This window comes from Blennius ocellaris (genome assembly GCF_963422515.1).
Source record: "Blennius ocellaris genome assembly, chromosome: 23".
NCBI classification, from domain to species: Eukaryota; Metazoa; Chordata; class Actinopteri; order Blenniiformes; family Blenniidae; genus Blennius; species Blennius ocellaris.
In genome coordinates this window covers 13,513,766-13,530,253 of record NC_137672.1, presented here as the reverse complement: position 1 = coordinate 13,530,253, position 16,488 = coordinate 13,513,766, and the positions used below count along the sequence as shown (strand labels likewise).

Sequence of the window (16,488 nt, the reverse complement as noted above, 5' to 3'; positions counted from 1 at the left end):
GGAAGGTCGCAGCCGGAAGCAAAGTGTTAAAGCGCCACAGTGCCGGATTCCCCCACACTGACCCCTGCTGGTGGGTTTGTATTACTGCAGGTTCAAATTTCTACTGAAGTGTCACACCATCAAAACTATCATTGTCCTTTACGTTTAGATAGATAGATTCAACTAACAGATGAACTGTCATCTTTCTCAGAACTTCACTGAAACAACAACTCTAATTTCTGTGACAAGCCAAAACAAATTATAACAATATACCCCAAGACCAGTGCTCTCTTGCACGTTGATTAAATGTCTCTAAAATCAAACATTTCAATATGCTTTTCCAGCTGAGAAATTGAAAACGTGTTCCCTCAAAAAAAAACGAAACTTGGAAGAATCATACACACTTTATCCACTAGATGGCAGCATATATTTTGGGATTAATTATCATTGTCGGGTTTGATGTCGGAAGTTTGGTGTAATATAAAACTGGAGCTGAAAGTAACAAATGTTCACATTGCTGTTATAGTATCTTAGAAGACTGATACATTTGACATATTTTTTCCTCCCAGACATGGAATTTTACTCATACATTGAAATGACGCCAGCTTATTCACTATTTCTGAACATGGAGTTGCATCTGAGTACATTCTATACATGTAACGTATAAAAAGCTTATGTAAAATAATAACAATGAAAAAAATGTATTTAGTTAAATTTAAGACAAATAAAATATTCCACAGTCTGTAAACATCTCTGTGGAAGTGCTGACTTTAAGAAAAACGTGAGAAATTCTGAGGAACAGACGCACCAGAGAAGCAACTTGAGAACTTTATACAGAACCAGCTCTGCGATAATTGGCTTTATTTCTTGGTTAAATTTAAATAAGATTCATTTATATAAATGGGATTATGACCAGGCAACATAAAGCTATTTGGTGATGGTTGATTGTAGGAATACTGACAATCTGATGTTTAGACATCCATGCAACTAAGCTTTTTTTCTCTCATAAAATAACAACAACAACAACAACAACAACAACAACAACAACAATAATAATAATAATAATAATAATAATAATAATAATAATAATAATAATAATAATAATAATAATAATAATGATAAAAGTATTTTGTCGGTCCTGCAAATGAAAATAAAATCATTTGATATAAGTTTTTTATAGCTCAAAAAAAAATACAAACTCAGTACTTTTGTTTGACTGCTTCAACTTCACCTTTAAAAACTCAACCATGTGGAGTTTATCAATTCATTTGAACCCTCTCACAAAGGTGGATGCAGAAAAAGACTTCTAGGTTGCTAAAATTAAAATAAAAAAAAAGCACTGTGAATATGTTTTAAGTGATTGGAAAGGTTCAAAATGGCTCCTGATAAAAGAGGGTTTGTGTCACACGCAGACATTTGCCAAACTCAGCCAACAGATGGAGAGCTTGGCATTCTTTTCCTTGAAGCCTTTGGTGAAGTCAAAGATCATTGACAACACAAGCCTGAACGCTGTGCCTGCACATCCTGAGACCCACTGTCACTTTTGCTGCCTGGCGTGGTGAAAACTCCTTCAAGGCTGGACTCAGTTTGTGACAAACTATGTTTGATCTTGAAGTTATTGCGTTGTTTCTCAAGCTCGCACTTGCATTTCACCAACAATATCTGGGTTTTTGTATTCGTGACTGACGGTTTTTGCGTCCCTTTTTTTGTGGTAATCTTTTATTATATCAAAATCATTCTTAATTTTGCGAAGAAGTTTGGCATAGAAGTGCATTAAATACGAATCCATTTCACCCCCTCTCAATTGAAAACCTTTAATGGCTGCTGACCTCTGAAGGTCAAAGCATGTTGTGTCTGATCTGTAAAGGGACTGATTTGATTTCAGATGTGGTGTGTCCTGGGATTAACTCCTTCCTCATGGGAATCAAGGTCTCCTTCGTTGGGAGTCTTGTGGATTTTAAAAGACTTATGAAGACACTGCGGCTCATGTACACGTCCAAATAATTAGGAACATATGCGGGCGACCTCTCTTCACTGTGCCAAAAGTAATTACTGGGTATTATAAAAAAAAAAAAGGGCTTCTTCATGGTAATTCACCTGTTAATCCCCAAAAATATAGATATCAGATTCATCCTGGTTTAATTATCTGAAATGGCTTTACTCCTGACATTGAGAAGACGTTTTCCCTCCCTTCTCCGTCGCTCCGGACAAGTCAAAGATGAACCATATCACCTTAAGTGCTCTTGATTACGCAACACTCTCCGACCCCCCGTCTCCACATCTCCTTGGGCCTTCTGTGTAATCTGCTGAGATTTAAACCTGCTGCTCCTGTTTAATAAATCCACTGCGATTAAAATAGGATTACAGCTCTGCCTTCGCCTTCCTAATGACATCAGAGCATGAAACATTTTTTGACTTTTTTTCTTTTTTCTTCCCCCCACTTGGTTGTCTGGTTTTTGCACGAGCGAGCTCCGACATCCCCCTCTCTCTCTCTCTCTCTCTCACTCTCTAACCAGACAGGCAGCGATGTTTCCAACTTCTTTCCCCCGCCTGAAAACTCATCCCCGCAGCCCAGCAGGTCAGCCCATCTGTAGCGCCGCTGACATAAGGATTAACCTCATAATGCAGCACACATCCTGTATCAATGTCGTGGCCCTTCACATCAGACTTCTCAATGACAGATAACAACCCAGGGTAAATATGCCGCGGTTCTGGCTTGGTATTTGCTCAGACCTTGAAACCTGCATGCAAAATGACCCCATGGTGTCAAAAATCCCATGTCCACGGATGCAAAGCCGTCAGATATTATTATCAATGTCCCAGAGGTCATAAGGTCACGCTGCGCTGGCCGCCTCTGTAATATGAGGGATGGCCGTAGTGAATCGATACAACCCTTTCGACCCCGTTTGTCTTCCTGTAGCGTCGTTCTGAAATGATTGAACAGAGTCTGGTCACAAAAGGCAAAAACTGATTGGATCTTTGCATCAGCTGGCCTCATGACCCCGGCTCAGAAATCTCTTCATGATGAAGTGTTCTGCTTTGAGGCACAATGCAGCGTGGAGCAGCGTGTACTCCTGTGTGAAGCCAGTGCTCTGTTCTGTGGTTTCAGGTGAACCAATCTTCTTTTAATTTCACCCATTAAATGCTTATTGGCTCATTAAAAGAAAACTCCTTCAGTACATTTCAGCAGATGTTCAAGGAAACTCGAGTTTCACTTGTGATTGAAATAATGTGTCAAAGCTAATCAGAAGCTGTATTCAAAGCATTCGATCCCGCCGAAGACTCACAAGTCATACAGTCATACAGTTTACTGTATATTCAACCAATATGCAGGTTTGAACAAAACAGTCTGCCAACGTCGACCCATCAGTTCAAAACCATGGCTCATTCTGTAACTCATGATAAACTAATAACTCCACAATGGCTCACTGATTTAAATGAGTGCATTTGACCTTTGCATGTTCAATCAATGTATCTTTAGCACTGTAAGGACATATAATTAGACATAAAGTTTAGTATGCATATTGGTTTAATAAAGATAAGTACTATATTAGTACTGATAGAGAAAATCAATCAGTGTTTCTTTAAATCTTTTCAAGTATTCCATCTCCTTACTGTAGCAAAACATTTGTTACAAAAAAAGGTCTGATTATGTTGTCCTATCAACTTTTGATCAATCAAAAGCAGCATGTTGTCAATTCCAACATTTAAAATCACCATTTTAGATTCCGTTATTTAAGATCTTTGAGGTGGGGATGTGGAATATAAAATATGTACAATAATGTTTTTTTGCACAGACATGCACAGCCCAGCATCATTTTTGAAAAGAACAATGAAACAGTAAAAAGGTATCTCCCAATGTTACATTTAATATCAATAAAACAGAGCTTTATTTGATTTAACTGGCTGCAAGTGTAATTGAGACAAATTAGAATGAAAAGATACGCTTTTGTCCAAAACATTAATGTAGCAGTTGCAACAGGTGCAGAATACAAATAAAGATTTACCATGAAAGCATCAAACTTGCATAGGAAGAGTTATGCTATTTATTCCCTGTGTGTCCCGGCACATTCAATAATTGTCATCAAAAACATTATGTGGTATATTCAACTTAATATGACTTCTTATTCAGAGGATAATGGGACATTTTAGATGTTTTAAGCGTCATGAAAAGATGGTTTTCGTCATTAAGTGACTAAAACAAAACACAATCATTTATTTTTTTTTAAAAAGAACAAATTCAGAATCTATAAAACTGGCTGCTCTATATGTTAATATATGTTAATACACAAGTGAAGGCTGAGTCTTGCATTGAGCGTGTGCTCATGTCTAATCTTAGTGATCAGACCTGCCTGCAGATCATCAATTAGTAAATGTCTTTCCTTCCATTAAAGATTTTTCTTCAGTTTACCCCGCCAGCTTCAGTTAAAATGGTTTCTGCTGCTTTACCCTTCGGCAATCTTGCTTTTGTTGAATAGTCTGATTGGCCCACAGTTTACTGTGGGAGCATCCCATTGGTGCCCATGCACGTTTCACGTTGCTGACCCTATTTTCCTAAGGGGGCAGGTGGTCTGCCCAAGCCTCTTTGTACAGACTTGTGTTGGTGGTGCTGCTAATATGAGGCTTTCTGCATCTAATCCAAAGCAAGTATCTTACAAAAAGCTTATCCTGGGAGTCCAATTTCACTGCTTCCCTTCAGATGAGACTGAAATGGTTGAGTGAGGATTCTGACAAGGAAAGAGGTTCATTAACCAAGACTGACACGTCAGTCAATTGTACTTCCCTCTTTGCCGGAAAAAGTTGCTTGGTTATCACGGCCCTATCTATACCCCCCCCTCTCTCTCTCCAAATGCCCCATTGCTGACAAATCCATACAACTATGTGGGACACAAAAGCTTGGATTTAGCTGCCGGGCCACAGTGAGGGTGGGCCGGGTGGGGGGCAGGGCCAGCATGGAAATTTCTGTTGTTTTTGTCCCGGCACAGATTTCAGACAAATCAAAACAACTGCCACCATCGCCCCGTCCAAACATCCCTCCCCAGCTCAACCTTCCTCCCCAGCAAAAACCCACATGACGGGTGGCCAGTCATCACTTTTATGCTGGAAATGCAGCCAGATCAGGAGCTGCCCGGCGCGGAGGCGGAAAGGGGAGGCTTGTGGGACCATTGTTGAAAAAAAGCTGACGGCTTTCAGGGGGACTCATTTGATAGGGGGAAATAGTCCATCCGTCCAGCCATCGTCTGTCGCGCTCTACCCAGTTGAGAGACTCTTCAGGGATAACAGTGAACTGAAGCCGGTGGCGAAAATACTGACAAGTTGAATTTGAACAGCAAAGGTCACAGGCTCAGAGGGCACTCGAGGAGGATGATGATGATGATGATGATGATGATGATGATGATGATGATGATGATGATGATGACGATGACTAAATGACTTCTACTTTTTGATTTTTAACCGAAACCCTGCATAAAGTCAACCATCTGAAATAAGTTACATCTGACTCTTGATCTTTTATCCTTTTATCAGTTAATTAACTGTGTTTCATCACCGTCATCATGGTCGTACACTCACACTTTTGAACTCAGACAGGTGCTACACACACTTGCACCTATTGTTCCATGAAGTTTCGAGATGCACAATGGAATGAACCAAATAAAAGTGCAATCAACGTCCAAGATATTCGAGCTGAAAAGCCTATATTTAGTTTCCTTCCTCCAGTTCTCGTCATAAATTAGCTGACTTTCAGACATTTCGGATACAGAAATCTTAACTTTCTGTTACAAAAAAACCCCCACATAATCATCAGTTGTAGTTTTTTAGACGTTGAATAGCTCTCATCAGAGTCAAAGAGGATTTCATAAATGTATTCCAGTTTATTTAAACCACGCTTGTTAAGCATGTGGAATTCCCCATTACTTCTCCAAATTGCCAGATGGTTTGGCGACAAAACCCCGGCCTCGCTGCTCAGTCTTATTATCCCCGACCATCTGATCGATGATGTAGCATACTTATGTGTTTATTCTCAAATGAAATCCGTGCTTTAATCCGCTTGGCGGGGCGGGCAGAAGTTCGTTCTTGCGGAACACTCTGGGAGTGGCTGGTGAGCGAGCCCAGCGGTGTTAGCACGGCCATGAAACCCAGTCCACTGTGAACGCAATCAAAGTTGATCTATTAGTGGACGAATGATTGGTCTTCTGGGCTTTGCCCTTAGACAGCATTTGACTTGTGGGACGAGTGGCATAATGCAGTTGGAGGAAAAGTTTGACACGCACATTAAACTTTTCCTCTTGAATCATGGCCTCATAATGAAGTGAGATTCACACAAGATTCACCATATTTGTTTTTATCAAGAAAAAAAAAGCATACTTTTTACTGCATTTCAAAGGGGATACGTTTATTTTTTAATACAAAATGAGAGCAGATCAGATACATTAGCAAGAAAACTCTGGGCCGATAAAAGCATAATGGACAGTCGGCACACAATGCAGGACTATTGATAATGTGATGTAACTCAAGTTAATGCTTTCGACTTCTGTTTTTTGTTTTTTTTCCTGTTAGGTAACAAGAAACAGCTGTAGAAAAGGGGCGCGGAGAAAAGCGAGGGCAATCAATGAGGTCAGTGAATCATGATTTATTATACAGCACCAGGCCATTCGTGTCACACATACTTTGTCACTCTGTGTAAAGATTGCATGTCTGTGTCTGTCCTACAGGGTCTGGCCTGTCGCCTAATGCTAAGTGGCTGGAGGGGCTGCATTTGACATGAGGGGGGAAAACATGACAATCAGCGGGACTGTAGGGATGATTTGCGCAACTCATGAAGGGTTTATGTGGGCTGACAGCTTCAGAATGAGGCAAACTGACGCATACAGCGAATGTGACCTTTGTCGATGTCTTGTTTTAATGTGTAATGGAACAATGAACACACCAAACAATATTAAAGGAATAGTTTAACATTCAAAGGTATTTGTTTTCAGAGTCAAGCTCAGAGACTGAATTTAGAGTAAGCAGAGAGCAGCAGCTTATGTTCATAATTATAACCCATCCCTTCAACATAAGTTCTAACTAATAACTAATTACTCTGCTTGTACTACATAATCACAAGAGTATGGAGCTTACATTTGGTAGTGTACACCGTGGACATGCTGCCAGCTCATCACAGGACAAGCAGAAATACGCAGTATTTGGAGTACATGGAGAAAACCCATGCACAGGCAAAACATAGTCAAGAACCAAGGGGAATGCCGTCCACTATACCACTGTGCAGCCTCCATTACAACACCTGATGAGCAAAAAGGAATGTGGTCAGAAGCACCACTCCAAAATTAAAAAAAATTAAAAAATCTGGCAATCACTTAACCACAATGCTTATTATATAGCTTTCCTGGTTTTGTAGTTTTTGACAGAGCGAAACAGTTTTCTCCCACTCAATATGAATCTCAATAAGACACAAGAAATCTGGGACATAAAAACACCAGATTGCTTCGAAAACTTTAATTTGATTAATTTAAGAGTGGATTATTCGGACCACATTTCAACACAGCCTTCTTGATTACATGTTGATAAAGTGGTGAGTTCACCCAGAAACTATCCCCAGTTTAATTTTTAATTTGGGCTTGGGGGGGCCTTTCTGTGGGGAATTTGGCTTTTCTCCCTGTGTGAAAGTAATCCCTCCCCATAATACAAAATCATGTTTTTAAAGTTAATTGCCCATAGTAGGGATAGTAGGCTCTCTTTGTTTGCCTGTTGTTGGCAATCTGTTGGTAAACAGGTAAAGAACAAACATTTATTATAAGATTCCCCCAAATAATCCTGGATCGCTGACATTCAAAGACTGACATTTTGAACTTAAGCATTCCTCCATGTATTGATTTTTGTGATCATGCCAATAAGACTACAATTGCATGCCTTTTCAACCTGACAGTTTTTACTGTTGTTTTCCCATGTGTCTCCCTTAAATTGACTCAGCCAACAACGGCATCTCTTTCACGACTCGGAATAGACAAATAACTCACTGGTACTCATATTGATTGTCTTCTTCACTCTACATGATGAACATTTGGCTTTACACTGGATTATCCTAACCTAACCCTAACCCATACAATGAAATGCGCTATATCCATCTTTTATGCTGCTTTATCCAGCTCAAGGTTGCAGGGTGCTGGAGCCAATTCAAACCGACTATGGCAAGGTGGACTGGACAAAACAAATAAATTCAGTGAAATGATTCTTCATAATCAGCATGATTGTCCAGAAATCTAACCAGAAATCCCCACTGTATTAACATGTAACAGTTACTGTCATGTTGTACATATTTATTGCTTTGTGAGTGCTTTTTGTTGTTGTTGTTGTTGTTTTGTTTTAAAGGCCTGTGTCGGAGGATCTGTGAAAAGCGCGCAGTGTTTCTTCAAGAAAAAGGATCCACCACTTGCGCATAACCTTGAAATGACCCAAGACATGGCCATAAATCAACCACTGAGCTGAGGCACATCCACCTGTTCCGTCACCGGGAGAATTATTAAAAAAAAAAAAAATGTGTGGAAACACATCCTTTGCTGTGTAACCACGGCAACTCCTCCCTCCAAATGAAACCTCACCAAAGCCCCCACCGTGTGCGCACTGAGAGGAGGGAGGGGCGCGCGCGCGCGCGCTTACCTGGCTTTATTAATAAACCACCCGCTTCACGTGGCCAACCCAGCACAATATTCTGCTACACTGGAAAGGTATTTTCGACTGGGTGGATTTGTTTTGTTTTTTTTCTTCTTTTTTCCCACCCTCTCTCTCTCTCTCTCTCTCTTTCTCTCGCTCTCTCTCTCTCTCATTGGAGACGGGTGGGATGCTGCTGCTTCTGCTGCTGTGAGGGAGAGGTGAGCGCATTTGGAAGAGCAGTTTCTCTCTCCATCTCTCTCTCTCTCTCTCTCTCTCTCGCGCGCGCGCTCTGTCTCTCTCTCTCTCTCTCTCTCTCTCTCTCTCTCTCTCTCTCTCTCTCTCTCTCTCTCTCTCTCTCTCTCTCTCTCTCCAAAGCTCCTCCTCTGTCGTCGGAGAGCGGACACCGGGCACATTTTTTCGCTCAATGAGAGCAGGAGGGCACCGGGCAGGATTTCCTAATTTCACCGTTGCTGCGCTGCGCCGCGCGGCTGTTGTTCCCTGTCGCGTGTCAAAGGTAAGACGCGGTCATGCGCCTTCGCCTTTCGGGAGGGCTCGTGTTTGGTCGCGCACGCGGATGGACGCTTGGATAGCTGTTTGTTGTGTGATGATACAGCCGAAAGGGCGAATGCATTTACTGAAGGGCAGACAGGGGAAAAGAGTTGTCTGTGTCACTGGCAGCTCGGACGTGCCGTTCAGCTGGAAGGCGACATTAGTGAGAAGTCAAACCGGACGGTGTGGGATTTTTTTTTGTTTTTGTTTTTGTTTTTTATTACCTGCGAAGGAGCGTCATTTGCACCGTGTGCGTCTCGCACTGACCGCGGCCAAGTGCTGTCCGTTAACCGGGGGCCTTCTGTTTTTCTTTTTTTAACACGGGAAAATCTCACACCACATTTTCTATATTTTTTTTCTTCTTCAAATTAATATTATTAAACAAGTTGTCATGTAGTCTCAATTGAGACGCTTGAATGGTTATTAAGGACAATCATCTGTCTGCATGATAAGTTTTTGATCTGCTGGTTTGAATTGATTGGATTATAGGGGATTATTGTTCTCTTAGAAATACACTTTATAGTAGGGAGCCATCGGTGGCCGAAGCCCGCAAAATGGGTGCAATTTTGTCATGCATGATAAAAAGGGATACGTACTTACTTTTATTTGATATGTTTCCAGCTTAACTGTTGGTGCTTCGGTATAGCGGAGTGTGTGTGATTTCATAAAGTTCACTCAAACCTCTCAATGTGTATATTAAATGACATGAACTCCATGTGCATGTGTCAAGCATTGTCTATAATTTGATCTGTGTCTACATGTGTTAAAGGTTTTGTTGGTTGAGGCTGAGTCCACATGAATACAGTTCATTTACAGATTTACAGCAGTGCCACACACACACACACACACACACACACACACACACACACACACACACACACACACATACACACACACACACACACACACACACACACACACACACACACACACACACACACACACACACACACACACACACACACACACACACACACTGAACCAGTCTTCCAAAACACAGGCACTTTATTCAAACTTGTATTTATTGGTTATCATTCTTAAATAGTCTGAATTTGCAAGTAATTATGTCTTCCGTTCTTGTGATGTCCAGCAGATTTTACTATGAAGACATCCTGTGGCAAACCAGATCCCGGAAAGCACCTGCAGTCTTCTCAGCTCATTTTAAACTGAAGTCAACGGCATGTGTTGCCTCCGATAAAACCCGCTCCCCACACTCCCCTCTTTCTGCCAGCCTATCGAGAGTGAGGACACCAGGAGCAGCACAGACATGGGTTCGGATCAGCCCTTCCTGGATTCCCCCGAGGGAAGGCCCATGTTGGGTCCGGCCCGCAAGCAGCTGGGCCGTCGGTGTCTGCGTAAAAAGCTGAGGCCCGTGCGAATCTTGGGGTTGGTCCTCAGCCTGGTAGTTGTAAGTGCTGTCTCATTCAGTGCCTTCACATGGAGCTCAGACAGTCTCAGTGAGCCAGCTCTACCCCAGGAGAGTCTCCACGAGTCTGCCCCTCACAGGACCCTACTTTTTACTCAACACAAGAGGGACCCCAACGTGTCAGCCGACATGCCAATAGCCATGAAATCAACAGCAAATAGCAACGAGAGCCAGGGGGACTATCCACCAGACATTTTTAGCCTTAATCAGAGGCGCCAAGGAGCAGTGGTCCTCCACATGTTTGGCATGATCTACATGTTCATTGCCTTAGCAATCGTGTGTGATGAGTTCTTTGTCCCGGCGCTGACGGTCATCACGGAGAAGTTTTCCATCTCGGATGATGTGGCGGGCGCCACCTTCATGGCGGCCGGCGGCTCGGCCCCGGAGCTCTTCACCTCCATCATCGGCGTCTTCATCTCGCACAGCAACGTCGGCATCGGCACCATCGTGGGCTCGGCCGTCTTCAACATTCTCTTCGTCATTGGATGTGTGCCATCTTCTCTAAGGAGATCCTCAACTTAACGTGGTGGCCGCTCTTCCGCGACGTGTCCTTCTACATCCTGGACCTGATCATGCTCATCATCTTCTTCCTGGATAACATCATCTCCATCTGGGAAAGTATCACGCTGCTCTCCGCCTACGCTGCCTACGTGATCTTCATGAAGTGCAACAGCAAAGTCGAGGGCTTCGTCAAAGGTTGCATGCACAAGAACCAAGTGGTAGAAGTAGAAGTGCAGCCCAAGGTGAGTCGAAAGATGTATGAAATGTAAAATAAAGACAAAGTTAGAGTGTTTGTGCAGTAATGAGTTTTAGTTTTTTGGCTGATAGAAATGACCTTTGCTGTCTCCTCTGGTGAGGGCACATACTCGTCCCTTTTCAATATTTCATGCAGCAACCTTCTCAGTCTAATAAACTCAGTCTTACATTACTTATATTAACCAATACAAAAAGGAAGCAGTTTGTTTGTGTGCACATGCTCTTAATTACACGCATCCCAGCTTTCTTCCTAATAACTTAAATGACTAGTGTCTGTCAGATGTTCTACACTGCTTGCTCAGTATTTCACATCTCATACGGAACATATGCTGTACTGGCTTATTTTCGACTCACTTCATTATTCAAAACAACAGGCTCTGAGCGTGAAGTGTTTAGCTTTCAACAACTGAACTGACCACCGTCCGTTCATACAATCGGCTCGACACTGCCGACACAGAATTCCACTGTGGGATTAATAAAACAGTCAAATGTGTAATTCTGGTTAAGCTCCACAAATTGTGTCCTGGTCTGACAAATAAATCCCCTGGAAAATCTCACAAGCTATTTTTTTCCTTAGTGAAAGATTTCCCCACACAAGACAGTATTCAGATTACTACACAAAGCTCCATGGAGCTGAGATGAGATAGATTGTATATAGTAAATGGCTCCAGGATAGTTTCTCTCTCTCTCTCTCTCTCTCTCTCTCTCTCTCTCTCTCTCTCTCTCTCTCTCTCTCTCTCTCTCTCTCTCTCTCTCTCTCTCTCTCTCTCTCAGTGTTTGCTTGAAAGAGTAATTCTTCTCACGCAATAATTCACTCATCATTCACCAGCACTGACTGGTAATACGCTAATACTCCACTAAATTATTGCCTAACATTTAACCCTCAATGACACTTAAGGGCAAAAGGCACTGCAATGCAATTTGATACTGGTGTAGAGATTATCCGGACGGATTTAGATTTCTTTGTGACATGGGATTGAAATGAAATTTTAAAAAAAAAAGTTGTATTGTAAAGCTTTCATTAATTCGGGATTTATTCAGAGTACATAAAGGTTATTTATAAATGGCTGGTTACACAATGTTGGGAAAGACTCCCAAGGAACCCAAGAGCGCAATTTGCTATGTAATGTATAACATTAAAGCTCCTTTCATTTAACTAGAAAACATGAAATTAGCGATTTTCAGTTTCTGTGTATTTCTGCGTTGATACTCTTCGATTTGAGGATTATGTGCAGGAATCGAGTGTGGACTGAGGTGCACAGGCTGGGTGCCAGAGAGGACTTGGGTGACCTTGAAATGAAATGGATTCTGGGTACTTTGGGCTAGAGATGCCTGCGTGTGTGGCGGTTGAAAAACAACTTTTGATGGAGGGGAAAAAAATGTTCAGTATAGAGTCTGTTCAACCTTGCCATCATGTCCCATCTCTCCTCAGTCAATCACAGCAGATTTACCCCCCCCCCCCCCCCCCCCCCCCTTTGCATTGTGGAAAACGGCATCATTGCCGCACCTCTGAGCATCATCCTCCTTTCAAGAAGCTGCAGTAAACCATAATGCATGAATTAAAGGCGTATGCATTTTTTCTAAAAGCAAAACAAAAACAAGCCTCTTGCTCTCTTCTGTCTCGAGCTTCAGGGTTAATTGAACCAAAAAGCCACATTATTATTAGATTATAATCATCCAAACAGCCGTTTTTAATCAAGCTTTGACACTTTGGGGACGTGTGTATTTCAAGACACGTTATTTTTAGAATTAATTGATATTAGCAGGTTTGCGTGTGTGTGTGGGGAAATTCACAAAATCAACACAGTAAAACTGAAGAGAGATGAGTGAGATGACATGGAAAGCCGTACTATATGTCAGTGGAGTTTTCTACGCTGACATAACCATCACTATTATGAAATAAAGCCAGTTTTTCTTCTACTGAGTCATTGTATTGTTGTGATGGAGCTGCAGTCCTTCACACAGTTGAGGTCAGGTGTGAATTCTAGCCTTGGAGGGACAGTCGGGTGCCCTTATCCGCGGCATCCTTGAGGTAACCAACTGACTTAAATGGGCTTCCTGCAGATTATTTCACACGTTACGATATTGGGATGTCCCCGTTGTGTATTGCATTGCTGACGTGGACAGAGATAAGCAGTCGGCTGCAAAAGACGATGTGGTGTTGTGGGTGTCTGTAGGTTGCTTGGTTGGTAATTGGCAGTTGGCCATTAACAATGTATGCATGCTATAAATACCATTAAGAATTAAATGACATTTACCTGGACAGTTGTGTGAAGGACTACATTCAGAAGTCCTCATATCGTTGACAGCTACTATTTGTCTCATGACACTCCTCCATGCACCGCTTTCCTTCATTCTTTCTTTTTCTGCCATAAATAAAACCTTTTTTTTTTTGCTCCTGGCAATGCAGAAGTAGATAAATAGCTTTGGTTCTCTCATTTTCTGGAGAAAAACAAAGTGCTTTAGCTCCCAGGCAGTGAGGTAAATGGTGAGTGTTTGTTGGGTTTGCGTTTCTATCACTGGATAGATCAGAGGTGTCACAGTTTTTTGTTTTGTTTTGTTTTTTTCACCTACGGGCCGGATGTAACAGTATCAATACAGCATTATAGAACTGTCAGATTACAGTGTGCTTCGAGGCGATGTTTCATCATATTTTTAACAACATCATTTGAAGTATACCTCGGTAATGCGATGCAAATACACTGACTTGGGCACAAAATCTAAATAGGATAACAGGACTTGACATCGTTTGGCACGTGGAAGCATATGGATTGTTTCAGATCATCCTGGCTGCAGAAATACAGTTTAGTGCAGTATACAGTAGATAAATGAATCAGTTGGAGGTGAAAAATGAACTCTGCTCATGCCTCTAAAAAAATGGCATCACACAACAGCCAACAAAAGACCATTTGAAATAAAAAAAAATTATGCAAATATTCACTGTTGTTTTCATATTCTAGAACACAATTAAATGATGTTTTCAGGATCCACAGCAAAAAAAACAAAAACCCAACAATGTCTTGTTTTTTTAACCCTAATCTTTTATCATGCATTATTTAAAATCTTCTCCCTTCTAACTTACCAGCAGCAAAATGCACCTCAAAGTTACCATATGCTAACTTGTCTGTATATAAGACTAAAATGTATGAATTTTGGGCAATAAAGTCAAAGCCACAAGCTAAAAAGCTCCTGCAAAGTGAATAGATTGTCGTTTTCCAGATTATTTCCATGTCCTTGTAATGTTCATCGAAAGCCGCCTTTATTACCAGAGTATGTATTAAACATTTGTGTTAGTGTACAGTAATGTAGATTGCTACTTGCTGAAGTCAATGTTGAAGAAGCCACTTCGCTAAAACGTTTGTATACTTGATAAGTGCTCAGCTGGTTGTTAATCTCATGACATGGGCACTTGTGCGGCTAATTGGGTTGCAACTTCTGCCGTTGAGGACTCAACCGACCAGCTGCACGTTTTTTTTCTGTTACTAAAGTTTCCTGTTTCATGTTTTAGATAGGACAGACTACGTACTTTAGAAGGTGTGTAAGAGGACAAGGTTGAGGGCAGCCTGATTTCCCCGGGCAGGTCATTCCAGAGGACAGAATGGCTGGCATATGGTGCAAATCTTCTATGTACCAATGATTTTTTTATTTTTTTAAACCTTTAAACATTTCCTATATGCATGTTTCGTCTGCAGCTGTAATTTTGACACAGCTGCCACACATATTTGTCCTGCTACGAAGGGTCATAAGTCAAAGACGGCGCCACTTTACTGTATCGCTGCCTTTAATTGTTGCACAGCCTGTTGGACTTAAGCTTCTCCATCTGGTTGTGTGGTTGTTGACTTAATACAAGTCAACTTCGAGCCCATGATCAAAAGTCTAACTACAAACCTCCCAGTCACGCCGTATAAGCTGTGGGGCCAACGGAGGTCACCCAGTGTGTGTGGCGCTTTTCAGTGAGTTCCTGATGCTCCAGAATGGAGAGACTCAGTTCAAGGTCAGCAAAGACATTCAGGAAGTGACACCGCGACCTCAACTCTCAATGCAGAAAAGAAAAGTGGTTTTCTCTCCTTTCGCCACTTCTCACTGCAAAAGCAACAGACGAACGTGTATGAGATTTGGCTTCGCATTCGCAGTCTCCCAATGAGCCAATCATTTGTCCAACCTTGGGGTTTTTTTTCTCGCTTTTTCTGTCAGCCCAGTAGGCTCCAGCCAATCAATGCTGGCATCGTAGTGAAGTGCGAAACAAATCTTTTTTTTTTTTTCCCCCCACTCCTTTCTGGAACAGTTTTGTTCACACAGCTATTGCAATGTGACAGTTCAGGCCTTATGTGGTTTAAAGTGAGCTTTAGTGTGTCGTGTGGGATGCTGCATTGGAACGGCATCGCTCCATCTGCACATGGCTCAGAATGGTGCAGAAATTAGTTGCAGACCCCACCTCTCTACATTGTCCTCCGAACCTTACCCCAACAAGCTTATTGTGTCATTTAGTGGCCTGTCTGGTTGTTTGCTTATGACTATAGCTCATAATAATGGTTTTATAAAAGACAGTAGAAAGACAACCCCTCTTCTTATTATGTTTTCACAAAAAGTATGTTTGAAGCAATCGTGCTTTAGCTGCTAATGTGACAGCACGCCAGAAACAAAGTTAATTTCATTGTACAGGTTAATTCTTGTATGTGCGACGACGGGAAGAAGTGGAATAAATTGAGCAAATCAAAAAGTTAGTCAAACACAATGAAAAGTCCAAAGAAAATAGTTGTGTCCATTAGAGTAGAAGTAAAATTTTGCATCCAACCATGCTATCAGACGCCTGTTCTAGTCGGCATTGGATAAGCCGATGTGTATTGAGGCAGATGTTGGTTCTGTTGAGATGGAAGGTGCGACCTCTGATGCATTACTAAGCTATAAATAGCGCCACGGAGGCGAGATCTTCCATCAGGATGTGCTTCAAAGATCAGTTACAAAGCGGGTTCTGTGCAGGGAGCAGACTGTTTGTGTTTCCTCCCCTGTGGATTCGGACGTTCGGATATCAGTGCCACACATTTTGGTGAAGTCACGCTCCTGTGTATCGACACATAAAAAGCAGTTGTTGCATGCTGCTCATTGTGCTGCTTTTCTTTATTTCACCC

At 41.8% G+C, this 16,488-nt stretch overlaps 1 protein-coding gene across 1 annotated transcript in view; it reads left to right on the top strand.

Moving 5' to 3' along the window:
* Positions 1–10,444: 10,444 nt before the first annotated feature.
* LOC308146935 (sodium/potassium/calcium exchanger 2-like) overlaps positions 10,445–16,488 on the top strand; it is a gene marked incomplete at both ends in the record, with an annotated part of 39,781 nt that continues 33,737 nt past the window's right edge. The window contains 2 exon segments of the mRNA XM_080518943.1: positions 10,445–11,087; positions 11,090–11,346. Coding sequence (XP_080375069.1) covers positions 10,445–11,087; positions 11,090–11,346 — 900 coding nt within the window.